The 27,199-nt window shown below is 36.9% G+C and overlaps 3 protein-coding genes and 1 pseudogene across 3 annotated transcripts; 2 read left to right on the forward strand and 2 right to left on the reverse strand.

The window, feature by feature from the left end:
• Positions 1-299: 299 nt before the first annotated feature.
• On the forward strand, positions 300-3,598 carry LOC141814497 (uncharacterized; annotated as a pseudogene).
• LOC141815243 (uncharacterized) lies at positions 3,571-4,876 on the reverse strand. The gene is made up of 2 exons (XM_074703155.1): positions 4,470-4,876; positions 3,571-4,268 (listed from the first exon to the last, which is right to left on the reverse strand). The coding sequence occupies exons 1-2, from the start codon at positions 4,692-4,694 to the stop codon at positions 3,756-3,758; spliced, it is 738 nt and encodes a 245-aa protein (XP_074559256.1). The 5' UTR covers positions 4,695-4,876; the 3' UTR covers positions 3,571-3,755.
• A 485-nt stretch (positions 4,877-5,361) lies between these two features.
• Positions 5,362-7,702, reverse strand: LOC141814498 (serine carboxypeptidase-like 34). Its single transcript, XM_074702455.1, has 8 exons — positions 7,698-7,702; positions 7,040-7,248; positions 6,830-6,937; positions 6,647-6,742; positions 6,387-6,568; positions 5,994-6,290; positions 5,776-5,915; positions 5,362-5,713 (listed from the first exon to the last, which is right to left on the reverse strand). The coding sequence occupies exons 1-8, from the start codon at positions 7,700-7,702 to the stop codon at positions 5,362-5,364; spliced, it is 1,389 nt and encodes a 462-aa protein (XP_074558556.1).
• A 1,810-nt stretch (positions 7,703-9,512) lies between these two features.
• Positions 9,513-26,107, forward strand: LOC141814769 (putative sphingolipid transporter spinster homolog 2). Its single transcript, XM_074702716.1, has 16 exons — positions 9,513-9,713; positions 11,699-11,827; positions 12,884-12,985; positions 13,404-13,508; positions 15,775-15,850; positions 18,030-18,104; positions 18,514-18,616; positions 18,708-18,779; positions 19,173-19,248; positions 19,961-20,058; positions 21,212-21,288; positions 21,542-21,655; positions 22,237-22,356; positions 24,538-24,666; positions 25,376-25,454; positions 25,752-26,107. Exons 1-16 carry the CDS (start codon positions 9,520-9,522, stop codon positions 25,874-25,876), a joined length of 1,674 nt encoding a protein of 557 aa, XP_074558817.1. The 5' UTR covers positions 9,513-9,519; the 3' UTR covers positions 25,877-26,107.
• The last annotated feature ends 1,092 nt before the right edge of the window (positions 26,108-27,199 follow it).

Below are 27,199 nucleotides of genomic sequence, written 5' to 3' on the forward strand. Positions count from 1 at the left end.
CATCGATGGATGAATTCGGTTCTATAAAAATTTTAATCAATCATCAAATTAAATTTATTTCATATAGAATTTGAATCAAGGATACTTAAATAAAAGATAACTTATCTTCAATAAAAGATAAATTAAAAAATTACAATTGACCATAATAAAAAAGAATATTAAAATTTGATCTTTATTTATTTCAACAACTCTGCTCTCTCAACTTATCTAATCTATAGAATATAAATTTAAAATTAATTATAATATCAATTTGTATATTATGTACGTATATTTTATTAAATTAGTTTTCAATATTATTTATGAAGATTATTAAACAAAACAATTTGAGAACCCTAAGCCCACCGGTTCGCCTCGAGGTAGTTCTGGACTTCTGGTTTGTGCCTCCCGTCGTATCTGCCTCCAGCTGCTACTTCTCCGTTTCTTCTGCCACCTCCGCCGCCCGGTTCTCCACCACCCGCCGAGAATCCATCGATTCGCAGTGGGAATCGCTGCCCTGTTACAAAGTCTTTCCTGCTCAGGGAATTCGATCCTAACCGTGCTGTTTCTCTTCTCCCATCCTTCGCTAAATCCTCTTTGATTACCTCCATCCGCTACGCCTACAACCTCATCGCCCTCTGCTCGCTTTATACATCTGATTCTCCGATATTGAATGCCTCATCAAATCCCGCAAGTCAGTGGTGCTGCTGGCATCTTCCAGCATTCTTTTCTACGGAGCGTAGTACCTGGATGTGGTATTCAATGAGAAGCTGATCAGGGAGATGCAGACCGCAGGGATTGAGCCTGGTTGTATCATCTATACTTATCTTACTACTAGTCATTTCAACGCCGGCTAATGCGGTGTGCACTGGAAACTGCAAATATGTACCAGATTTGCTGGCTGATTTGTTTCAGAATGAGGATATCTACATGCCGCTGGTTGTGTTCAATGATAGTTTGAGGTTGAATAAAGTGCCAAATTTTGAGACGGCGAAGCAATCTGAATACAGATGAATTTGAAACTAATATGTCATCGCTTTTGAAGTTCAATAAGTCTAAGGTACAATGCTACACTACCATGTTGCTATATTTGACTAAGGATTTAGCCACCTAAATGAGCACTATTTTGTTTTTTCAATTGCTGCTGAAGTATCAGTTTGTTACAGAGAAAATGTTTTGTTTAAACCCAATAGTTAAGTGCTACATAGCTATGCTAGTTTATTGATTGTTTGCTAGATTTGATGAGGCATCATGCTTCTTTAGGATGGCTTAAGATGATAATGTAGTTTATCAATGGATATGATACCTCCTTTGCTTTAATTTAAGGTCGATAATTTGGAGGAGTGCTTTGAATGATCTTTTTGAGATATAGTAAAAATATATTTTGGGCCAAAAAAGATAGCTATGTTGAGAAGGAGCTGGGCTTTTGAGATGGTTGACAATTTTTTAGGTGTTTATTAGATGCAAGTTGAACTATAGAGAACATCGAGACATGGATCAGAAGAAATGTATTAGTATCAACCTCTATGTTTCTCCATTTTAGGGTCGCTACATGAATCTTTTTTGCATGAAAGCAAGAGTATAGTATTTAATAAAAAAAATGTATATCATGTCCCTTCTCATCATCCCAATACAAATCCAAATAAAGACTCTCTTACAAGCACCATCTAAGATATACAAGTATCAAAAGAGAAGATGCAAAAAGGAAATGTCTATAGTGTTCAGCAGCAACAACAAAAGCTCCATCACATCTCACCATATGAGCATCATTCACATAGGTTATGCCACCTGCTTTCAGAAACCGGTAATTAGATTTCTACTTCAAACACAGTCCGTATCAGAAGCCTGGTGCAGCAGCAGCCTTTTCAATCCAGCCCATCCAGCAGCATAACTCCAGTTCAGAAATCTACATCCTCAATCCAAGTCTTCGATAAAGAAATCCAGTGTTAAGGATCCACAACATCACCATAATAATAATCTTCCTGTACAACTAATCCAAGTAAGGAAACCTGACCATTTAGCATTAAGACAGCATCAACTTTCTACCCTCAATCTAGACAATGGCCGAAAAATCAATCTTTAGGAGTCCCTGCATCCGTTACAGAAAAATTTCTATTAAGGAATTCCGGCTTAATATTCACCTATGTGTGGTAAATGTATGCCTTAAAGGACAGCTTGTTCCGACATCCCTTCAATTTAAAACATAGCCATGCTTTGAGGAGAAAGCTGCTTTTAGGATTCATAAGCGTCAAAACACCCCCCACGCCATCAATGAAAAGCTGCATTCATAACATTGGACTTCAAGTGAGGATATATCACTAGTAATATTGAAGGCATGTATAAAATTATTGTTGAAAGATTTCATCCAGATATTTGAAAAAAAAGAGTGTGTAATCTTCCATGATATTCTTGTTCTTTGTGGTTAGTTTTCCATGTTTTTTGTTTGAACTCAGTCATGATGGACAATGAACTGATATTTAGGTCTCACTGCCTAGAATTCATCATGAATAGTAAAAAAAGAGTCAATGCCAATTAGCAAATAGTGGCTGAGAAGAGTTCCATGCCAGTGGATTTTCTTTTTGACTTGCTCATATGCTTTGGCAAACTACTCCAATTTATGCAGTCCTATTTACTAGATGATGAAGTATTTGATATATATTGTTTTTGACAATCGACTTTGCCCGATTAATCATGGAGGTAGATGACCTTCCTCCTGGTTTGCCTCCTAGATAAAATCGGAGCACAACTTATGTCACACTTAGAAGTTGACCTCCAAGATATTCGTAAGTATTTGATATCTTGATAGGATCAAAGCTTGCTAGCTACTTATCAGAATCTCTACTTTTTGTTTGTTCTTTTTTTATCATAAAGATTGGCTCTTTATTTTGTTTAGTCATGCTTATCTCTCTGAATAAAATAGCTGTATTTTCTTCAGATGAAAATTTCGTGCTATGTTTATAAATTGGTGTTCATTCGTGTTAAACCACATCACACAATAATTTCTTTAATGTAAATTTATCCATTTGGCAGGCGAAGCAATGGCATGACATGAGCAGAGCTGAGCCAAATGGAAAAGGAAAATAAGGAGCAGGTGAGCAATGAGTGCCACTGACAAATTTATTAGCAATCTTTATGGAAAGCTCTTTCTTCTCAAGTTTCTCGAATGTCTGTTTCAACTTTCAACTAGACATCTAGATGTGGATATATTTTCTTCCTCCTCTGGATACATCTGCGCTTTACAATGGGTTGTTCAACTGCCCGGCTTTATCCTTGTGGTCTTTCTGTTCTTTTCTAAACAGTGAGTCCTTCTTCCACCTGATCTCTCATTATTAATTTTCCTCCTAGTGACGAGTTCATCTTGGCTTTATCCTGGTGTACTTTCATCTTTCAGGATTAGTCTTTGTATTCTGTGGGCAAGAAATAGAAGTACAGGATAAGATCGTGCAACCTGTTTCATGTGAAGTCTTTGATGTAATCACGGGCAACTTGTGACCCTTCTATGATTCATTTTTTCATGGAAATGACTTTTATTCTCACAAGTCGTTTTATACATGCCTACTGGTAAATATTAAAACAAAAAGGTTCCTTCTCTTTTCTTTTTTTTTTTCTGTTGTTGCAGACATCAAGAAGTTCAAGGACCCTCATTTGTGAGAGTTTGCCGCATTTCTATGGATGATTATTTGCAACATTTTATTCTCAAAAAGGATCCAAAAAATTAAGAAACAAGAAGTGCATCAATCTGAGCTACATTTGTAACCTCTAGCCAAGCACATTAATAATCATTGTGCACCAGCTGTTTTCGTTCGGGCACGGTCTCTTTCCAGCAAGCCTTTGAGCACGACCATCTTCTTGTACTCCTTCGAGTTCAAGTCGATCTCTTCATTTTCTCTTTTGTCATTGCCAGTGACATTTTCCTTTTGTATCGGAGCACGAAGCCGAGGAAAGAGATAGAGCCAAGTGCATAAGCAAATAATCACAGTGATCCAACTGACGACCAACAACAACGTCAACACCATCACAATGATCATCGATAGCCTGGACGAGGGTTCATGTTCCTCAGATGCCCGTAGTTCGAGTGAGCTAGGATGGACTACTCGGGTGCCGACTTTGGTCCTGTCGCGAATCCGATAAACCTGTGGGGGTTCAGCCAGCATCTTGTACTCGGAAGCCACTTGGTGTACTTGTGAATTCCGCACTCTCGGCTTGGTTTGGCTGCCGATGGATGCTCGTCGGAGATGGTAATGACTCCGACTTCTCCTCCAGCCTTCCCCTTTGCTTTCCTCGTCACAACGCTGATGCAAAACAACAAGCAATGCCAAACTTGTTTTTAGTATCAAACAATCACACCACAAAAACGGGGGAAATGGCTTAAAATATGTACGGCCGCCTTTACAGTGGACCAAACACGGCGTTTACTTGTCTAATTCCATTGAACGCGACCAATGCAAATCCAAAGCGGCAAGATAGAAATTTAATTCATCAGTCAGTCTTACCTTGAGGAACCAACGGAGGAAACGGCTGTCGACGGGCTTGGCCTTCTTCTCCTTAGGCTGGATGCTGGTGGCTGCGACGGGGGCAGCGACGACGGCGTAGTTCTCCGGCATCGTCTTATCCTTCTTATGCGACTTGGCAGTCTCCGGCGAGGCGGTTAAGCCAAAGCAGGAGAGGAAATTGCAGAGAGAACGGCTTCTCTTCTTCCTGGCATCAATAACTGCCATTGATGCACAAATTGGAAGAAGGAAGAGGTTATGGACGCATGATGGATCTCTCCATGAGGATCGAAGGGTGGTTATGAAGAAAAGAAATAAGGAAGAAGAAAAAGGATTAAATTTGATTAGATTGAAGAAAATTGTATGAAGATGAAGAAGAAGAAGATGAAGAAGAAGAAGAAGGGAGCAACTGCCAGTAACAGGCGCAGTTTGGGGTCTTCGCCACCACGTCGCTCTTTAACTACGACTTTGATACGCAGAAATTTCACTTTGCCCCTTCTCAAAGTTTGCCAACTGGAAAAATAATATAAAAAATTCCGAGAAATTTTCTTTATTAGAAAAATATCACAAACTGGGGAAAATAAATAAATATTTATTTTATCTTTCTAAATTTTAACCAGCAAAATAGGAATTCGGAAGGGCATATGGCATTTATGAACATTAGAGATTTTTTTTAAAAAAAACTAAACCTTAGGGGGGATTCTGAAAATCGCCCATTTTAAAATTCAGACCACAAAGTGATTCGAAACGAATTCTACGGTCAAAGTCGAGATTGTTTTTCATCGTGATTTCTACGCAATTGATTAATTAAGTGTATCAAATGTGAAATGAATTTAGGAATTAAATCTTACAATTGTTATTAAATAATCATTCCGACGTCATGTAAACACTCGAGTTAAAAGGGTGAAGAAGGCAACTGTTTGTCAAGCAAGAAGGAGCGAAGGAGCTGCCGCGCCTGTCTCGGCGCAAACGTCGGAACCTGGTGGCCGGCGCCCCGGACAGTGACGAAGGTGAGCCCTTGGTCGTACACGATCGTCCATCCGCCGACCTGTTGGTGATCGTACCACGGCGTCCACTCTCGCACCGTTTTGAGGCCGAGCTTTCTGAGCGTGTACCGAGTGGACGTCACCGGAATTCTGCCATCAGTGTCGCCGCTGAAAACCCAAACCCTGATGCCTCCGTCGACGAGCTTGCGAATGATCGGAAGAATGGATGCAGGTGAATCCATCCATTCGTCGAACTCGTCACTGTCGCACGCACGTAAACTCAGTTAGCAGATCAAAATCCAGTTAAACTACGAGAAAAATACCTGCAGTGAGTCCACTTGTAAGGAATTTTCCCAGATGCATTGGCATGCAAAGCTTCCTGCACGTCTCTCCTGTTGAAGTAGACTGCAGTGTAAGACGACACGCAAGGATCGTACCCTGACGGCTTCCGATGCCATTGGCTCTGCAATCCAAACAGAATCAAAGTTATATACATATCGATCGCGCTTCAGAAAAACTGGATGTTTCCGATGATCTTTACGTGTCTGGAGGAGAGTTTAGGGGCGACTCCGCTGATGAAGCGGGGTTTCTTGGTGGAGGTCGCGGTGGAGTAGTCGTCGACGCAGATCGGCGCATACAGACTGTACATGTCGATGATGTCGTAAACTGCATAGTACTCGCCCAGGGCTGCATTGCAGGCGTCCGTCGAGGTTTCCTCGCTGAAGTTGCAGCTGCTCTTCACGTCGTGGTACACGCGGTCGGAGATCACTGCGTGATCCCACGCGTAGTCGATCATGCCGGTTTGATCCGTGTCGTCGTCCAGCAAGGCGTTCCCGATCTGAAGAGTGTGTCAAGAAAACTGAAACTGTTAGTGATCTGTCGCCGCGCTTCTTCAAGATTTTCAGACGAGGGGATGGAGGAGGGAGAGTCCGACCAAGAAGCCTTTCAAGTTGATGAAATTCTCCCGCGAAGCGAGTTTGTTTTCGTCGAAGATTTTCTCGGAGAGTTGCGGTACGTAGTGCCCTGCGTAGCTTTCTCCGGCGATGTAGAATTCCTGAGATTTGAACTGGGGGAATCTCTTGAACCAGTTGACGAGAAAGATGTAAGAGTCTTCAGCTGTGATCGAGAGTGAAACGTAAATTAGTCGATCAAATATATGAGAGTGAATAGAAGATTTTTGTCGTGTGATTTTACCAGTGATCTTATCTCCAAGATTTTTCAAGTCGGAGCTTGTGTTAGTGTAAGAAAAACCTACTCCGACAGGGGATTCGACGAAGAGCAAGTTGGCCTCTGAAATTGTGAAAACAAAATCAGTTTTTTTTTGTTTTGTTTCATAAAAAGTGATTCTTTTTCTTCCAAAAAACAAATGTTAATTGCCTTTGTTCCAGGACTGTTTGTTGAGCCTGAGCTCCGGCGCACCCTTCTGCGTGAGAAAGGGCCCTAATTCCTCTGCCTCTCCAAAGCCAATGGAGGAACAACCAGGTCCTGCAAATAAGCCAAATCGATCGTATCACTTAAAGACTAATTAAGAATTGGAGTCGAAGAATATATTTCATACAAGAACAGAATTGAAGTCGAAGAATGTACCTCCATTGAGCCAGAGGACGAGTGGCTTGTGGGCGGCGTTGTCGGCGGCCTCGAAGAACCAATAGAAGAGCGCCCGGCCGTGGCTCTCGTTCACGGTCACGTAGCCGGCGAACTGGCGGAAGCCCACCGGCGGTTGGCCGGGGAGCCGCGCTACCTGGTCGGCCTGCTGCTGCCTCGACGCCGCCGCCGCCTCCTCTGCTTTCAACTCTCTTGCAAAATTACAAGTAAAAGAGCACGACAAGAACAAGAAGAAGACGAATAATGGGAGAAGAAGAAGAGAATTCCATGGTGCAAACAATTGAAACAGAGAGAACACAGTAATTGCCAATATTTATAGCGTCTGGGAAATTCAAATATTGTTCTGATTGTATATACGCATTAATTGGAAAGGATAAGAAAATGAACACGATTTATGGATCTGGAATTTTGATTTATGAAAATGTAATTAAAAATTTTGGAAACTGGATAAAATTTTGCATCGATTAAGCCCACAAATATATTTTCCATGATTATCACTTTCAATTTTTCTTTCTAAAATATAAAATATTACAGATGTATTTATCTCATAATTAAATTAGGAAACGCTTTGATTTCTGGAAAATAATTAAACGAATAAATGAGCACTAATTAAGGGGCCGGGGAAAGAAGAAGGTCAAACGGCATTTGTTAATCACTTGTCGATTCTTACAAATTTGTTAATTCGATTTTGTTTTTCATAATAAAAACAAATAATAATAATTTTATAATCATATTTTATTTTTATTTTCTATTTATTTTAATATCTAAATTCGATCGTTAAGGATTCGAATCCAGTCTAATTTTGGCATTACCATCTGTACTCCCGATGTTGTGGGGAAAGTTTAAAATATTTAATTGAGAAGGTGCTTTTACCAAAATAATATATATATTGGCGCAAATACTGATATATTTAGGGGCATTCAGGTAAAGTGCCACGATTCGTTCGCCATATATTTAATTTCCATTTTCAGGCCACCAAGAGTTGACGTGAGCTATATATCCTTTAACAGTGATGGCCTACTCTGTTGATATACCTTCGTCGCTGTCCAGAAACCAATGGATTTTACTAGTGGGTCCCGAGATTTGAGATACGGGTGAGAGTAGAGAAGAACAACAGGTAGGAATTATTATAAATTATATCGGGAAAAAAATCGACAGGGCGTTTTTTTTATCGAATGGACGTGGACGCCCACTTTAATTTTTATTAAACAAATATTTCATTCCAACCTAAAATGAAATAACTATTCTCATTTATATTTTCTATCTTGGAAATACCTTATAATAATTATAAAATTATAATTATTACATAATTATAATTTCATTATTATTATAATTGAATCGTATAATTATAATAATTTTACATATAGTCACTACAACTATAATAATTTTAATTTATAATTGTAATAGTTACAATTTCATAACTAATACAAGAATAATTATAGTAATATAACATCATAGTTGTTATAAAATAAAAAATAATCTTAAATAACAATACTAAAATTCTTTGGAGTCTTTGATAAATATTTAAATGATATTTTTTGGACTTAAGACTGATCCATTATTTAAATTAAAAATATAGATTTTTGAATGAATTTTGATTTAATATATCATATCATTTCGTAATTTAACATGAGATAAAAATTATAACTTCTTAAATTTTATTTGACATATAGTTGATATACAATTATAGTAGTTATAGATTCGTAATTGGTATAATTGTATTGCGGTTATGATTTTATAATTGTTATAATATATTTTGATTCTAAATTTAAACAGGAAAAAAGAAGATATAAAATAAAAATAGTATAATGAAGAATAAATAGTTATTAATGGAGAATAATTATAAAAATTAAATATGGAGCGTTTTTTCCGATGAAAATTCTTTTTTTTTTAAATATTCCATTTGTCTTTGTACTATGTCAGTATACCCTCACTGTGACTGGACAAATGAATGGGCTTCTTCGCTTATGGGCCCGACCTAGATGTCATCACACCTGTGAACTACTGGGCTGACTTCGGAAGGGTTGGGTAGGAAAGTGCGTAAAAAGGACGTTTAAATTACGTTAAGCATTCAAAGTCGAAAACAATATCGTATATATTATAAATTATATTTGAATTTGGATCAAAACTAAATCAAATTAAAATTTTTATTCACTCCAAGTCTATTTTTTAATTTAAAATGCACTATGAACGCATCTAATTTAATTTCCTAAAATTATCAAATTGTTGTTTCATATAATTAAATAATGACGTTCCAAACGCGTCGGAAATGTAGATGATGGCAATATACTGAGGGGCAATTTGAAAACTGAACTAAATTATGGGGTGAAATGACTTTTTTTACATTAAATAAAAGTTAAAACGGGAAAAAGGAAAACTAAAAAAGGGACCGTTGCGTGGGTTCTGTTCATTTCTACCTCGGGAGGCTGCTGCCGCATCGGAGGAGCGGCCTAGGGCGATCGATGGGGGAGGCGGCCCTGGAGGTAGAGGTCGAGGGAATGGACTCCGACGGCCGCCCGGAATCTTCTGTTCCTCATTCCTCATCATCTTCGCCGCCGGAGAAGGCGGAGATGGCGATCTCTCTGCCTGAAGAGGAAGATGGAAACCCCGACCTCCCCCCGCCTGACCAAAATCCTTCTTGGTTCACTCCCAAGAGGTAAGATGCTGCCCCAGTTTCATCCCGTATCTACTTCCTGTGGATTTCTTGTGCTTCGTTGTGGTTTCGTTTCTTTTTCTTCATTTTGGTGGGTGAGGGCATCCACTTCCACTTTCCTGGTTAACATACGATAGGTTGGTGCCCCTGAAATGTTAATGCTTCGTTGTCTGGTGGGTGAGGGCATCCACTTCCTCTTTGTTGCATAAGCTTTTGATGTCTCCTTAATATTTTCACCTCCTTTGACGTCAAGCTTGACAAGAAGGTTGCTCGTCCATGGTAACGAGGTAGTCAATTCTATGATCATGTAATCCAATGCAGACCATCTATTCACCGAGCAATCAACATCTTCACTCTAGTTCAAGAAGCCGCCATTCATTGTGAGCCCAAATTCTGGATCATGCTTGATGAGGTTATCATCATCCTTCTCATAGTTGTTCAACAACTCTAGACCTTTTCTACGCCATGTCTAGTAGGGTTCAGCTGTTCAAGCCAAAAAAAGAGAAAAAGAAGCATTAAAAACAAAAGAATCTCTAGGCCTCCTAATTTTGTGAAAAATATTGTCAATTCTATCATCTCAAGAAATACAGATCAATAATAAAAGAAGAGTAAAATGAGAAAATATATATGGAAAAAAATTATGGACCTTGAGAAAATAAAGAGATGAAAAAAGAGAGATCTGAGCAACTTATTTTTCACAATTTGCAAGTTTCCCTCTCATTTCCTCTTTTTTAATTACTGCTAGATTCTACCCCATCATTTTTCACTTGGCTTATGTACATAATTAAAGATGAGATTAGTCAATTTTTGTTTGTTCAAACATCTTTCTTCTCTTATAATTGGTGTTAGTTATTTCCTTTGTCTCTCTTAAGTCTTGATATTTTATTGCTCTTTTGGAGTAAAATGATTGGAAACTAAATCATCGTTCACTATTTCTCATCTCATTCAATTAGACAATCTAACCCTAATTTTGTTTTTGTTTGGAATACTTTTGTTGCTAGAACCATAATCTATCATTTCACTATGCAATCTTTCATAAGTTGTCATGTCGGCCTTGTAAACTTCAGAATTGTACAATACCTTAAAAATATGCCCAATTTCAGCTTTTGAAAAAATCTCTCTTGAAGATTATTATCAACTATAATCCATCTTTCAATTCAATTGAAGATCATCTTTGTCATATTTGTTTAGTGTTGTTATATTTGTAACATGTTGGCATATTTACAATACTTAAAGGAGCGTTATAGTTATTAAGATTTAGTAGTGTTGTATATGTTATGTGTTTAGTTCGATGTTAGATATTTAATTATAGGTTCTTATGTTTGAGCCTTCTCTCTCTGTTTGTCCTATGTGTGTGTATATAGTGACATGAGGATTTCAATTCCTCTCCTCTACTCTACCAACTGAGTTATTCCAACCATTTCCCATGCATCATCCTAGTCGAGTGCTTGTGCCTAAGGTTAGTCAAAGTTTTTAACTACTACCAGCATTCTACAAAAATGTGCACCACAAATAGGAGCTGGTGTACAGATCCACTATCCCTTAGCAAGACATCATATCTTGCAGGAAAACGTTGGAATAGGTGGTTTCTTCCCTTAGGATTGTATTGAAAGTTTTCTACCTGATATGGCTCAACAATCAACTCTTTTTTGCTTACATCCTGTCTTAATCTTCCCTATGTCAATTGTATTAGATTTGTATAAAAGTTTCTCATTTTTGTGTATTGATCCTCTTTTATGAATAATAAAAATTCAACTACTGTTGCCCTCTCAACTTGAAAATACTCCTACAAATGGAGTATGGTGTTCCAAGCCCTAAAGTTTGGATTGTTTGGTAGCAGAATGGTTACTACAAAGTTGTTCTTGAGCATTTGAAAAGTACCTTGTTTGTACTCATAATGGAATTCTTGCCTTGGCTAGTTATATTTGACATGCACACATATGCTTGGTCTTTTCTTTTATCTCATGATAAGTTTTTTTTTTTTGCAGGTTACTTGTCATTTTTTGTATTATCAACATGTTGAATTATGTTGATAGGGGTGCAATAGCAAGTAATGGTGTAAATGGTAGCCACAGGACCTGCATAAATGGTACATGCAGTTCGGGCACTGGAATTCAGTAAGATTATGCTACAATCTTTGACTGATATTCTTATGGTATATTTTATATTTTTAATTATTACTTTTTGTTAGAGTTTTAGCAGAAGGATGTTTGTTTAACCTTTACTAATTTTTGACATAGTTCCTAAAATAAAAAATAGTTATTGAAGTACTTGGGCCTTCTTAAGATTAATTGACATCTTCACCAATGAAACAGCTTGTGACGGTAGGGCCTTTGATTTTAACCTTTATTTATTTTTGACATAGTTCCTAAAATAAAAAATAGTTATTGAAGTACTTGGGCCTTCTTAAAATTAGTTGACATCTTCACCAATGAAACAGCTTGTGACGGTAGGGCCTTTGATTTTCCAAACAATATTAATATACCAAATGGAAAGATTTATTCAGCAAAATAATGTGGTTGTATATAATCTTGTCAGAAACAGAAAATTTCTTAATGTTTATGGTATTACATAAACATATGCATTTGCTGTTATTTGAATTTACTAAAGTTCCTTTCTTTATAATATGAGAATCAATAGTTGTGTGTTTGGTTTGAATCTCCAAAGGATAAGGAGAGATGATGGTAAATCTCTCCAAATCCCATAGCTGAAGGGACCTTTGTATCCTGAGTTAGTATGATTGACACACAGTGTTGTTTCTGACATAAAATTTTATTAGTGCTGACCAACATGATGCTAGAATGTAAAGGTTTATGTCGAGCCATCATGGTTTGAACTTCCAATTGGAAGTGGTTGCTGAACACAAAAGTGTATAATTTTCGGAGCTTGCATAACTACAATATTATGTTCATTTCTGAGGTCAAAATAATATACTGAAAGTTGCTGAATCTGTATTGTTGGGACGAATTTCCACTTTCTCGGTCTAGAGTAAACATAATGCACAATAGTTTCTTATATATGTATTTCTAGATGCTAAATGAATTAAAGTAGATATTTAGGAACTTAAATTGAACAAGCAAGCAAGATTGTGGCTCAACTTCTGTTCCTAGATTAGAGCTCAATTTGCCTCTTTTCTGGTTATGTTCTGACTATCTAAAAAAAAAATCATGCAGAGGAGATTTTAACCTGAATTATTTTGAAGATGGTGTACTTTCATCAGCGTTCATGGTCGGGCTTTTAGTGGCATCTCCCATTTTTGCATCATTAGCAAAGAGGTCAGTGTTAGTCAATTAATTTCATTATAATAATCGCTGAAGGATGTTATTGTTAATTAGCTTTTTGTTTATCGAACTAAAGGATGTGGTTATGTAGCCCTGATTAGCAAGGAAACAAATGCAAACTAAAGACTCGATATTAAATGCTTTACCACTCCAAAATGCATATGGTTTTCTTTGTTGAACCATGTCTCAAATTGAGAGTTTGAATCTAGTTCTTAAACAACTTAGTTACCAGAACATGGATGATGAAGTTCTTCATAACTTACATAATGACTTTTATACAAGTGATATTTATTTCCATAGGTTTTTCATGGTCGCTAGAGTTCTGATGCATTTTATTTTGTTTAGTACTTTTCCTTGTTCTTAAACAGAATCTTGTGTTGGATTATGATTCTTCTTTTGATCTGTTTTGCAGCCATAATCCTTTTAGATTAATTGGAGTGGGTCTTTCAGTTTGGACTATTGCTACAGCTGGTTGTGGTGGCTCATTTGACTTTTGGTCTATAGCGATATGCCGAATGTGAGTGCTTATTTGGTGTTCCTTGTATTCTTATGGTTTGTGTGAATATTTAGGGATAAATATTTAGGGATAAATATCTTTTTTCTTTAGAATAATTCTGTTAGAATAGGTCCCTATATTCGTGTATAAATAGGGGCTTATCTCTTGTAATAAGACAAGATTCCATATTATTTTACATGCTCGTTGCACGTTTTCCTCGTCGTGACGCATCAATCGCAGCGGCTTCCTCGTCGCGCATCTTCCTCGACGCGACGAGTAGCACGTCTTCCTCGTCATGCATTTTCCTCGTTGCGACGCAGCAATCGCAGCGGCTTCCTCGTCGCGCGTCTTCCTCGACGCAACGAGCAGCGCGCCTTCCTTGACGCAACGAGCAACACGCCTTCCTCGTCTCGCCTTCCGCGTGCCGATCTCCTCCACCACCTTCCTCGTTGCGCGTTTTCCTCGTCGCGACGCAGCAATCGCAGCTGTTTCCTTGTCGCGCGTCTTCCTCGACGCGACGAGCAGCATGCCTTCCTCGTCGCGCGTTTTCCTCGTCACGACGCAGCAATCACACCGGCTTCCTCGTCGCGCCTCTTCCTCGACGCGATGAGCAACACGTCTTCCTCATCCTGCCTCCCGCGTGCTTCTCTTTTCTGCTGCCCTCTTCCAGTAACGACAACAAGCTAGCAAGTTCTAGCTCTCCTTTTCTTCTCCTCTTCCCGTTCTTCCAGAAGTAGGCGGACATCAGCAGCACCTACCTTGTGTTTTTCCAGCAACACAGCAGCAGCAACACCTTTCCGAAAGCAGGTACTGATGGAAAGAAGGTTGATCATGTCACCTCGTAAGGGTGGCAAAGAACGCCCTTGGTGTGATTATTGCCACCGACTAGGACACACGATTGATAAATGTTGGAGCCTACATGGTTGACCTCCCCGTGCTGCACAGATCGTCCAAAGTTTTGTTACTCCTTCAGTTTCCACTTAACAGTTGCTTCAAGAGCTAAGATTTGGAGAGGTTATACAAATGTTACTTATATGTGACAACCAAACTGCTATGCATATAGCCTCGAATCCAGTTTTTCATGAGAGGACAAAGCATATTGAAGTCGTTTGTCACTTTGTTAGAGAGAAAGTCATATTTGGTGAAATATCTACTAGCTTTATTAATTTACAGGATCAACTAGCAAATATATTTACCAAGTCACTGAGAGGTCATCGAATTGACTATATATGTAACAAGCTGGGTACATATGATTTATATTCTCCAGCTGGGGAGTGTTATGTTGGGTCCAAAAGGATGTCCGTATCTCCACAATAGCATGATATTGTCCACTTTGGGCCTAAGCCCTCATGGTTTTGTTCATGGGCTCTCCCCAAAAGGCCTCATACCAATGGAGATACTTTCCATCCTTTTAAACCCATGATCTTTCCCATGTGTTTTAGATGTGGGACTATGTTTACACCTTTGCAACCCAACAATCCCCCCTCAAACAAAGGACCACAGACCCCCCTCAAACGGAAAGCCTCCGTTTGATGTCTGAATCTTCGACCCACCAGGACTTCCTGCCCCTCGGTCCACCCTGACCTACTAGGACTTCCTGCCCAGCCGCAACCAGGACTTCCTGCCCCTCGGTCCACCCTGACCTACTAGGACTTCCTGCCCAGCCGCAACCAGGACTTCCTGTCCCTCGGTCCACCCGACCTACTAGGACTTCCTGCCCAGCCGCAACTAGGACTTCATGCCCCTCGGTCTACCCGACCTACTAGGACTTCCTGCCCGATGTCTGGTCCTCTTGATTCAAACACGGGAGCCCCTACTTCCTTTGTTTTTAAGGTTCAACCCACATGGTTAGATCCGGATCACGGCTCATCTGGCGGTTAGTCCGGTGAAGAGCGGTCTCGCTCTGATACCACTTGTTGGGTCCAAAAGGATGTCCGTATCTCCACAATAGCATGATATTGTCCACTTTGGGCCTAAGCCCTCATGGTTTTGTTCATGGGCTCTCCCCAAAAGGCCTCATACCAATGGAGATACTTTCCATCCTTTTAAACCTATGATTTATATTCTCCAGCTTGAGGGGGAGTGTTAGAATATTTAGAGATAAATATTCTGTTAGGGATAAAATATCTTTTTTCTTTAGAATAATTCTGTTAAAATAGGTCCCTATATTCGTGTCTAAATAGGGGTTTATCTCTTGTAATAAGACAAAATTCCATATTATTTTACATCAATTTGTATATAATTTTGATTCACAATGTTTAACATTTAACTCATTAATATTTCTTAGGTTGGTTGGTGTTGGTGAAGCTTCTTTCATAAGTCTTGCAGCTCCATTTATAGATGACAATGCCCCTGTTGCTCAGGTTTGTTTGTCTGATAACTTAGATGTGGTTGTTCCTATGAGATGTATCTTTAATTGACATATGCTAGGGTTGGGAGGGAAATACCATAACATGTACATGAGTGAACCTTGACCCTTTTACAAGGTTGTGTTCCTTTCACTCCCCTCCTAGTTATCTTCCAAGAAAAACAAGCTTCAACCTTTGATCAACTAACCCTTGTAATTAAAATCTTTGGCCAACTAACCTCTGAATTACAAAAATCTTTATGATTAGTGCCTTTGCAAATTTTTTTTCTTGGCTTGAATTTTGCACAACAAGTTTGTAGATATGTTTGAAATTATGGTTTCTGTTGATTGTTGGTTGACTTGAACTTATGATCCTTCAGAGGATGTACTGATATATACAACTGCCATTCTATTGGTGTGAACTGAGAAGAATCATGTTGATCCCAAGTTTCAATATGTTTAGTTTCTGTACACGGTCGTGTTAACATGCATCCCAAGATTTAATATGAGACTTTGATCAATTGTGCTGAAGCTGACTGATTGTGTGCTGCTAGGGAAGAACTAATGTACATATCTATATTGTTAGTGCTCTCAATCTGTGTGAGTGAGCACATTGGGCTGGATTGAGCCTAGCCTAACAAGCACATAGTGGCTTGATTTTACTGAGGATGTAGGATTGGGACATAGAAACTGACCATTTATCCAGAAGCTTGAGTTGTTTGGAAAGAGACCATCGTATACATTTATATTTTATAGTGCTACCAAATTGGTTTGACTGAATAGCAGAATGTAATTTCTTTGAAGTGAATTAAATAATGAGCACATAGTGGTTTTCTAGAGGAACGATATCCAACCCAATGAGGTGAATCAACTGTTCCGTCTTGTCTTTAAAGGAATAGATCCAACAATTATCACATGGAAAAGTGATAAAAGTATCGTACCTTTTCTTAAACTTAGAATATATATGATTCTTTATAAAATACGAATAGAGGATTGAGTGTTGTACATGGCTACAAGATTTTCTTTTCTTTTTCTGCAATTCCTGTGGAGTAGTTCTGACTTATTATATGCTTTTGAACTTAAAGCAGTCATAGTCAATAATTATGGAGAAAAGATATCAATTTGGCAGATGCCAGTTTCTAACAGTTAGTGACAATGTGAATGGACACCTATTCATGTTGTTCACTAGGCTAACCTTTTACTTAAATAAAATGGCTTTATGTTACTGTTGATTCTATTTCCTCTTCTGAACCTCTTTAGAAGTTGTAACGTGGATAGCTCCAGAAAAGAGTAGGATTTCTGTTAAGCACAACTAGACGCAACAAGTTTAATAGTTTTTTTTAATCTTAATATTACACTTCAAATTCCAAGATATGCTATTGTCACTCAATTGCCAACACATTAGAAAAAAATTGAATACCTATTTGTGTTTGAAACATGCCTTCATTTAGTTCTTAGAAGTTAACATGCAATTTCTAGGGAAGTAAGAACTTTTAAGTGGCCATATTTGATGTATGATCTTCTAAGCATTGCAATAAATTCAACTTGTGATGATAGTACGTTTGATATATCAGAGATGCATTTAAGGCATGAATGACTCAGATTATGAGCCATGTTAAGATGGCCCTTGAGCTTCACCAAGACATAAATCAATCATAATCCTAATGAGCACTTTGAAAAATGCTGAGTAGGTGCATTTGTACCCTGTGAACTGATCCTATTAGTTTCATTTAGGAAAAAATGGTAAAGTTATCAGCTCTCTGAAAAAATATGTTTTCAAAGATGCTAAACTTCACTGGGATGACACTCCAATGAACAATTGGATTTTGACATATCCATTGGAGTCTTCCTCCATGAATTTCTTCCAATGAATCCCTTGCTTCATTTAGATGTGTGGTTCTTCTTAATCCTTGCTTATCTAGATTCAAGACCTTGAGGCACCGCTATGGTTTGAGCCTTCCTTAGCAACTTGAATGAGATAAACAATCAGCCAGTACAATCTTATGAGTTTGATATGATTTTATTATTTCCTCAAAGAGGATCTTATAATAGTGATGCCACTTGAAATATTTCAATCTTATCCGAAAAAGTTTGAGCAATGATATGTGTAACTCCGTTTATGTTTCTCTTTGTTCACTTATCAGTCTTTTTCCCATGATGGTTGATTTGTTGCTCTATTTTGTACATGGCATCAGAAAACAGTATGGCTTGCAGTCTTCTACATGTGTATACCTACAGGAATTGCAATTGGCTATGTATACGGCGGGCTGGTTAGTCTTTTATATATTATTTTATTGATTGATTGATATATGGTTGTTGCCACTCTGTCAAATATTCTATTTCAGTTGTGTTAAAGGGAACATGGTCTGTTACCAATTACAGGACTATGTTAGTTTCTTTTTTTTTTACGATAGTTTCTTCTGCTAACTTTTTTTTCTGAATGTTTTGTGATAAGTGTATAATAACTGGTATAATAGATTCACATAGCACTAACCTTGATCTTTTGTTTCTTTAGCAGATCTTGCTGTATGATATCTCAATTATTCCTCAGATTGCCTTCTGAATTTGAAACTAGGAGAAAATTTTCCTTTTAGAAGGGTTCCTATAAGAAATGAAGTTTCAATTGGTTCATCGAATATGATATATATAATTTTGGTTTTTTTCCTTTGATTTTATCAGGTTGGGAACCATCTACATTGGCGAGCTGCATTCTGGGGAGAGTCAATTTTGATGCTTCCATTTGCCATTTTAGGTTTCATCATAAAACCTTTGCCGCTGAAAGGTGCATAATTTTGGTAGTCACTAGCCAATCTATATGGTTGGCCACATATAATCCTTGAAGGCATTGTATCCTAAAATTTTTAATCATATAGGTTTTGCCTCATCTGAAACAAAACAAGCAAAGACTAGTGGTGAATCAATAGTCCAAGATATGCAACATAGTGGTATGTTTTGTGTATATATCTTCTAGTGATATACCTGGCTAACCTCTAAGCTTTAACATTCTCATAAATTTTCTTTTCTTTTCTCATATATGCCTGTCCATGGCTAACCTTAACATTTTCACATATTTGGTTTTTTTTTTGTATTTTTCCAACTTCTTATTTCCTTCCTTTTTGTGAAATAAAGCATATGTTCTAGTGGCCTAAGTTTTAGAAGTGGAACTCCATTTTTATTTATAAATGTCTTTGGTGTTTAAAGCAAGATCAAATAACAAAACTTGTCTTTGTTTATTCCCCTTGATTTTAAAACTTTCAGAATTTTACTGTCATTGCAAAATTCAACTAGTTGGGCTTTGGTCATTAGATTCTTTGATTTCTTGAAGCAATATAATACAGATCACCAGAATGCCAGAACTGAGATGCAAGGCAATGATGGTAGTTTATTTGCGCAAGCACCACAAAGATTATCATCGTATGTTCTTTGACTCATTTTTTACCACACTATCAAAAGATTAGAATGTAGAAACATGATTATGCATTTAAGTTTATTTAACCAATGAGAATCGATAAGATCAGCTGCTTGAACTTACTATGTTGCATGCTTCTCCTGTTTGCTAGCTAGCTGACTGTTGCTAAGTTTTGGAGCAATTTGATACACCGTGCATCGAGTGCTTCTACTAATATTGGTTACTTTAAGTGTGAAGCCACATAATGATTCATAAAAAGGAAAAGAAGAGAGACCAAGTTATTTTATAGAGATTTTGCTTTTGCTGCTTGTGGAATTCTTTGATTGTCAAATTTTAAATGAGCAATGTTAACTTCTGCACAGTTGGAATGCTTTCTACAGATAGAAATGCCTTTAAAATTCCTTGTTTTATAAAAGTGGGATTTTCTTAGGCTATACATTTTTGGTTCTGCACTAAGGTTCTCATGAAGAGATAAACCCTCAACTAGCATACTTGACCTGGGATATTATTATAAATTACAATGTTCCAAGTGGAAAATAAATATACAATAATTACAACAACAAGCTAAGCACCAACAGATAGTCCTCACAAGAGAATGAGGTACTGCAAGCTTGATGAAGCTACTTTATAATCGAAGAATTTGTTTTTTTTGGCTACTTTGTATTTTAAAAATATTCTTTATTCTAATTGTTATGTTTCTTTATCACTCCAATATAGGTATAGTGGAGTTGATAGGATTGTGAATCAAGTTTCAAGGTTTTGGGAAGATATGAAAATGCTTCTATCAGAGAAAGTCTATCTAGTAAATGTTCTGGGTAATGGCCTTAACAGATACTGAGCTGATTTTTTTATTTACTTTATCCATTCTATGCAAAGTTCTACCAATCTACCATCTCTGTCTCCTTAACAATATTATGTGAATTTGATTTCAATCTTAGATCATTGAATAGCTTATAAGCACTAGGCCAATCCAATAAATATCTTTGTCAAAAATTGTTTCTATGTTACTAACAGACTTAAAGTCTTCAGCTATAACCTTCCTGTTACTTTTGTTCTGTTGGCATAATCATTAATAATTGCACATTCTCCTGGTCAACTCTAAATCTAGTACTTACGTTGATTTAACTTGATTAAAATCATAAAGAAAGTAAAGCATCTTAGTAGAAAAACCTTGGCACAAAGATAAATTTGCTTCCATGTCACCTGGTAAATGTTGGTTCAGTTATGGAAACTACTTTCCTTGTGCCCGGATAAGGTTGTATATCATTCATCCTTCTGGACACCAGACTAGCTTGTGCTTTGGACATGGTGTCTTGCACCCAAAGTTACCCTTTAGGAAAGCTAGTGTGTTTATTCATTGTTATTGTTTATGTTGTAGTAAATTCAAGTTTTGGTTTATTGTATTATGTGAAGAACTTGTGTTATCAGCATTCTAATCAAGCTTATTAACCCTTCATATACTTCATACACTTTTTTTTATGAAGGGGGTTGCCTTGCTGCTTAACAAACAAAGAACTATTATATTTTCCAGTTTGTGGTAGGCCTATATCATCCATGTGATCCAAAATATCCTCTAGAGAGAAGTGGTTGCCATTCTGCTTTCCATTCACATTGACTACAGTCATTGCACTGAGTCATCTGGCCACCTTCCTCTTCATACACTTATTTATCTATTTTCTGTTCCTCTATTTACCTCCCTTTTCTATTCTGTTGCATTGTACATGAAGAAGATATGCAACCTGTAGTATTATAGTACCATTATGATTGTTTGCAGAATCTGGTGGTGATATTGTGGAACATAGTGATGGAAATTTTATTGTTGATATCACTAGAATGAACATTCAGTTAGTGTTTGTAGGAAAAATGGAAAGGAGTCAACTGATTGATGTCCTTCCGGTTGTTACACTTCAACTAATCATTTCTCTGATTTACAATTTTCTGATGTCTTAGCAACCTTGCAATCTGCAGGGTATATTGCTTACAATTTTGTTATTGGAGCTTATTCATATTGGGGGCCCAAAGCCGGTCATGATATCTACAATATGGTAATCCCAATACTGATTAATTTTTGTGGAAATGCTTTTCTGGTTTTGAAGATCTCTGTCAAACAAATATCATTGATTGTTTTGCCTCACCAACTAGTGCTTCTCTGCTAGACTTTATTTTAGTTCCTTATCTTCTAGTTCTTGACTGGAACCATGGTCCTACTCCTACAACTTCATTCCAATTTCTCTTTTGTTCATTTATATAGTTGTTATACAAGTGTTCATGTTATGAATTGTTTGTTAAACTATTCAGGGCAATGCTGATTTGATGTTTGGAGGGATTACTATAGTTTGTGGAATTGTTGGAACTCTAGCTGGTGGATTCATTCTTGATCTCATGAAGTCTACTATCTCAAATGCTTTCAAGGTATCCTGATATTCATTAGCACGGTGTTTTCATCTGAATTTGCATGGAGTGCAACCTTTGGTCGACTTGACTAATTGTTGATGAATCTTATTTCTCTGTTTATCACTCCTGAACTTCTGTTTGTTTTCCTTGCCACCACTGAGCCTTGGTTAGTTCCATCATTTTACTTGTTAATTCTGACAGTTCTGCATCAAATGAAATAGGCCAGTTTACCTAAATATGCTCTATAATTTGTTTTGACCACAAGACAACACAATATTGGATTTTTATTAAAACACCCCTTTTTATTTTTCTCCCCTTATTTTATTGTTAATCTGAGATTTGCATGGAGAAACTATTGCAAATCAATAACTAATTGCAAATGTATATGAAGGAATATGCAGTTCTTCAATCATATAACATATTGGCAACTGAATAACTAATTGGTGGCCAGGAAATAACTTCTGTGCGTCATTTATTTTATTATCATCCAACATCTTATGTTTCTTGTATTTTCAACTTTTTTGAATCAGCTTATGTAGTATTAATGTTTATATTTTTTTGCTGTGCATAAATTTGATAGATATCTACGTACATTGCAGCTTCTCTCTGGAGCAACATTTCTGGGTGCTATTTTTTGTTTCAGTGCTTTCTGCTTCAGAAGCCTCTATGGTTTTATAGCCTTCTTTGCGGTTGGAGAAATTCTTGTCTTTGCCACGCAGGTACAAGCTTCTCTCCTTCAAAATCTTTTATTCCCTTTTTCCTGTCTGCATGGTTGTGTTCCTTGTCAGATCATTGGAGACAAGCATGCAGTGATAATTATCCTCTTTGTATACTACTTGTTGGGAGAAAAATAAGGAAAACATAAATGCAATATCATGTCCTTTGAGTGGAAACTATCTCGTGATCATTTAGTAATGTATTTTGGAGATAGAAATGGTGGAATGGAACAGAGAATAGTTGGACACATGGTTTATATCTCAGTTCTGGTATTGCTTTCAATCCTAGCCTGGAGTGAAACTTTATCAGTGCCGAATCAGTGTTAACATGAAACATCATGTTTTTACATGCCCATCTATGTTTGTTCAGAGAAAAAAGGAGGAAAAATATAAATGTAATATCATGTCCTTTGTTGAGTGGAAACTATCATAAGGTCATTTAGGATGTATTTTGGAGGCAGAAATGGTGGCATGGAACATAGAGTAGTTGGAGGCATGGTTTATATCTCTGTTTGGTATCACTCTCAATCCTAACCTGGACTGAAACTTGATCAGTGCTGACTCATGTCCAACACAATAGGCATCATGTTTTTGTGCCAATCTACATTTTAGCAAGAAGAATGATGTAATCTTTACTTTTTAATAAACTGTATTCTGGATTCATACTCTCAATTCCTTAAAGACATTTACCCCTATATTCTTGATTATACTATCAAATAGTCACAGTTGTTTTGACTATTTTTCATGTTTGTCAATCTGACCAAGTTTTTCCATAAAAAGTCCCAGACCATAAAAATCATAAAGCTTATTTTGTTGAAGTTGCATACAGACATATGAAGATAATGACAACTTATTTATTTTACATTTATTGCCAATAAACTTATATGTATGTTTTCTTTGTAGCTAGATGATGTGAGATATTCATTTTCCTCGAGTATTAGTCTAAATAATATTTGATAATTTTCATCATGAATTACTATGAAAATACTAGAATTTGAAACTTAATAATGTGAATTATGTTTTGGGGGTTTGTAGTTATAATTTTCTCCAACCTAATAGCACGTAAGTTGTATATGTAATCAAGTTTGGGGTAATCACTCAAGATTAACTTCACTTATATTTTTGTTCACATTCACCAAGTTATCACAATGCCATTATTAGATTAGGTCTGTGAATTTTCTATTGTACATCTATATCACCCTTGTCAAATTCAATGTCATGAATCAAACTGTGTATTGCTCCTATCAAGCTTCGTAACACTTATTATCTCATGGGCACATGCGGATAAGTTAACTATCACTCATGTGACCCTTCGTCCAATTTGACATTATCAGAATTCTACATTGTTGAGTAATGGCATAAGAGGAAGTATCCTTGGGTTGGATGAAAGAAGGTAGCAATACTAATATGGTGGTATTTTATATTTGGAACGTAAACAGGAAAAGCAGGTGTTCTAACCATGTGACAGTGGTGGTATTTTATATTATGATAACCTGAGAAATTTGTTAATTCGTTTGGTGACAATGGACAGGTTTAAAAATCGAGCCTTGCCGGAGTTTCGGTCAGGTGTCGGTACCGTAACCATAGTCGGACTAAATATTTAAAAATAAAAAATAAAATTTTTTGATAATTTTATAGGTTTTAATAAAGCCTATTTAAATTACATAACTTTGAACTATAGTTAGGAATTGATTATTAAAATCTAATTAAATCCTAAGTTTTTAAATACAAAAAAAATGGAAAAATGACGAAGCAGCGCCGCGCGATCGCGACGCCGCGCGGAGCGTCGCCGGCCCGGGGCAGGGCCTCCGGCAGCGTCGCCGGCCTAGGGCGAGGCCTCCGGCGGTGTCGCCGAGGCCTCGCGACGCCTCCGAAGCGTCGCCGAGCTCGGGTGACGCCGTTCTCCGGCCGGAATTGCTGTGCCGACGGTGTGCCGGTGCCGGTGTGGGTGACAATGTCCGTATCGCCCAATGCACTTCATCTATTGCTTCATCTATTGATGTAACTGAATCTGCAAAACATCCATATTCTTTGCCTTACGTGCTTGCGCTACCTATGTGTATTGTTTCGTGCTATTGGAACTATGAATTCAATGAAAATATGGATTTTATTTTCCTCGAGTTTCTTGCTGCAATATAATATCATGCTGTTAACCTGAGCAAATATTTTCACTTGGTTCTGCAGGGTCCAGTAAATTATATATGCCTTCATAGTGTCAATCCTAGCTTAAGGCCATTGTCAATGGCTATTTCAACCGTCTCTATCCACATATTTGGAGATGTTCCATCCTCGCCACTGGTTGGGGTTCTGCAGGTTTTGTTTTTCACCTTTGTTGCATCTACCTTTTCTGTTGCCTTCTTTACAATGTCCACTGAGGGAATGAAGACTTTACAAACCCAATAAGTTTGCATATTCCTTTTATCTGTTGTCCAATATATTTATTATCTAATATCTTATGCCGAAAGATGACTGGTTACTATAATTCTTGAATTAGTTAAACCTTCTTTTGGTCAAAGATGAACCATAGATATTAGCTCTCTGCTGATATAAATATTCAGAATTACCATTAAATTCATAATTGCTAGAAATGCATTATTCATGATTTACAGAGTTATCTAACGTGAGTATGGAGAGGATAAATGTAGTGTCTAATCATTATATGATTCATACAAGAAGTTATGATAATAGACAAATTAAGTCTGCCCTGAGAACAGTCATCTGCATGAAAGCCTGTTCGGGAAGTTATCTGTGTTCCTTTGTCTGGTCCTCAAAATACATGAGGCCCTTTCACTCATATGGCGGTGGCCCTTCAAAATATCAGTCTTTAGGTAGCATTGTGTTGTGGCTATGATGTAATGCATTCCAAGGATTATGAATTCATTTCGGGCCTTAATAGATAAAAACACTGCCACAGTTCTATGAACTGGCTAACAAGGTTGCTTCGAGTGTCTGTGTTTTCTTGTGCTGGACACTTCAAAATTCTCCTGCACCAGTTTGTTTAATTTTCACTTATTTTTTGCAGGACTATGTTAACAACTGGAGAGAAACTTCTCTCATACTGACATCAATTCTGTTTGTTGCTGCCGGAATTTGGTTCATAGGTAGGACATTCAATTGCCAAATAGATGTCAAATCTTTTTGACCTGTATTTTATTGGATATCTTGCAATCTAATCACATGGCATATGCTTTTGCACTTTCTAAGACATTCTGAACATGAATGTTTGGCATTGTCGTGAATCCATATTTGCTGTACTTGTTCTTGGCCCTTTTTTCTCCTCACTTTTACACTAACTCTGATTTATTTTCCACTGATCGTATCAAACCTTTATCCACAATATGGAATTCTTGGTTCCAATTATTGCCAACTTAAACAGTCTTGTATTCTTTTGTGAGCAGGTATCTTTCTTAAAAGCAAAGACCGGTTCAACGAAGATAATGAACATGTTCCTTGTGTCAAGACACCATCACACACGAAGCCATTGCTCGATGCTAATAAGGTTTCAGAAGAATGCAGCAGCTAAAGATTTCCAAGAGTTATGCAAAAATGCTCAACTGTCTACTGCTCTGCACAGGGGATGTATATAGTCTCCGGGAAGCATCTTTGAACTCTCTTGATTGGTAAGTGTTTTCATTCTTATTTTCTTTTGCTTATGTAAGATTTGAAAGACCTGTCTATACAGGTTAAATCGATAAGTAGGGCCAAAATTACTAATTGTAACAAATTGATTAGTGAGTATATATTTAAATTATCATATTCATTAGTCCACAATTATTTTTCTTTGGTTAATTTGCTGATTAACTTGCAACTCAGAAGTCCTACGCGGAAGGTACTCAACACACTCTTTAGATTGAAGCCTAATTGTTCAAAGCACTAAACCCTTCTATGAAAGCATGTATTATACCAAAATATTGCAAGTTGAAATTTAACTAAAATATGATCACAAGGTATTAACCCATACAGAAACATATGAAATTTGATATTATGGAAATGATATATTCATATACAAAAGGGAACAAGTGGATAACAAAAGAGAACTCAATCATGGTATCACAAGTACCCCTTTAATTGAATAATTATTGAATTGGCTGCACCAAAGCATGTCCTATAGTGATCATCTTGCTATCACATCCTCTCTTAGATTCTAATAATTAGATCATGGGCAAGCTCAACATGATATGTTATTTATTCAATTTTGTCACCGGGACATAACTGAATTGGTTATGATAAAGCAGAGTTGCAGAAGTGGATAAATGTTTGAATTTTGACGAAGCCGAAACAATGTCCTCCTTTATCATGATCAATTGTAGCTTCTCGATTTGCCTCCTCATAGATTGTCGTAAGTGCAAAAAAATAAAATTTAGAGATGATAGTTCATAAAAAAAAAACTAAAAGCTAGAATTTACCATAACAAAAAAAATTTTTAATTGTAGCACTTTATATAATAAAAAAGTGATACTTATAAAATTTATAACAACTGCTAAAACTAAATAGCGATATCTGTTATAGCTAAATAGTAACTTTGAGATCTAAGTAAGATTATAACAAGTGAAGAAGTCATCCATTGGATATGCCTTGAATTTCATTGATTCTTCTACTTTAACATGGTTTTTCTTTTTAAAAAAATAAGATATAAAAATTAGCTTTGGATTGGACAGGATAACCACATCAGATATTTAGCATGTGGTATACTAGAAGCAAAGCTCCACTAAATCAATATCTTACATTTTGCACATATTTCCAATGTATCAAGGCAATATCTAATCTTCAAAAGAAACATAAAGGTAAAAAGGTGTAGTAGTAGCATGTGATCTAACAAAAAAAGGTGAATAATTTGCCTAAAATC

The sequence above is a fragment of the Curcuma longa genome, chromosome 21 (assembly GCF_044706935.1).
Source record: "Curcuma longa cultivar G26 ecotype Majalengka, Jawa Barat chromosome 21, ITB_CL_G26_1.1, whole genome shotgun sequence".
NCBI lineage: Eukaryota > Viridiplantae > Streptophyta > Magnoliopsida > Zingiberales > Zingiberaceae > Curcuma > Curcuma longa.

What these genes read in the sequence shown, in the direction of transcription:
- LOC141815243 (XM_074703155.1), bottom strand. Translation starts at nt 4,694, where the DNA reads ATGGCAGTTATTGATGCCAGGAAGAAGAGAAGCCGTTCTCTCTGCAAT. An exon ending in TCCTCCGTTGGTTCCTCAAG is followed by an intron (nt 4,269 to 4,469) that starts GTAAGACTGACT and finishes GTTTTGCATCAG; the next exon opens with CGTTGTGACGAGGAAAGCAA.
- LOC141814498 (XM_074702455.1), bottom strand. An exon ending in TCTTGGAGATAAGATCACTG is followed by an intron (nt 6,569 to 6,646) that starts GTAAAATCACAC and finishes TCTCGATCACAG; the next exon opens with CTGAAGACTCTTACATCTTT. An exon ending in CTAAACTCTCCTCCAGACAC is followed by an intron (nt 5,916 to 5,993) that starts GTAAAGATCATC and finishes TTTGGATTGCAG; the next exon opens with AGCCAATGGCATCGGAAGCC.
- LOC141814769 (XM_074702716.1), top strand. Translation starts at nt 9,520, where the DNA reads ATGGGGGAGGCGGCCCTGGAGGTAGAGGTCGAGGGAATGGACTCCGAC. An exon ending in AAAACCTTTGCCGCTGAAAG is followed by an intron (nt 18,617 to 18,707) that starts GTGCATAATTTT and finishes TTAATCATATAG; the next exon opens with GTTTTGCCTCATCTGAAACA. An exon ending in CTATCTCAAATGCTTTCAAG is followed by an intron (nt 21,656 to 22,236) that starts GTATCCTGATAT and finishes CGTACATTGCAG; the next exon opens with CTTCTCTCTGGAGCAACATT.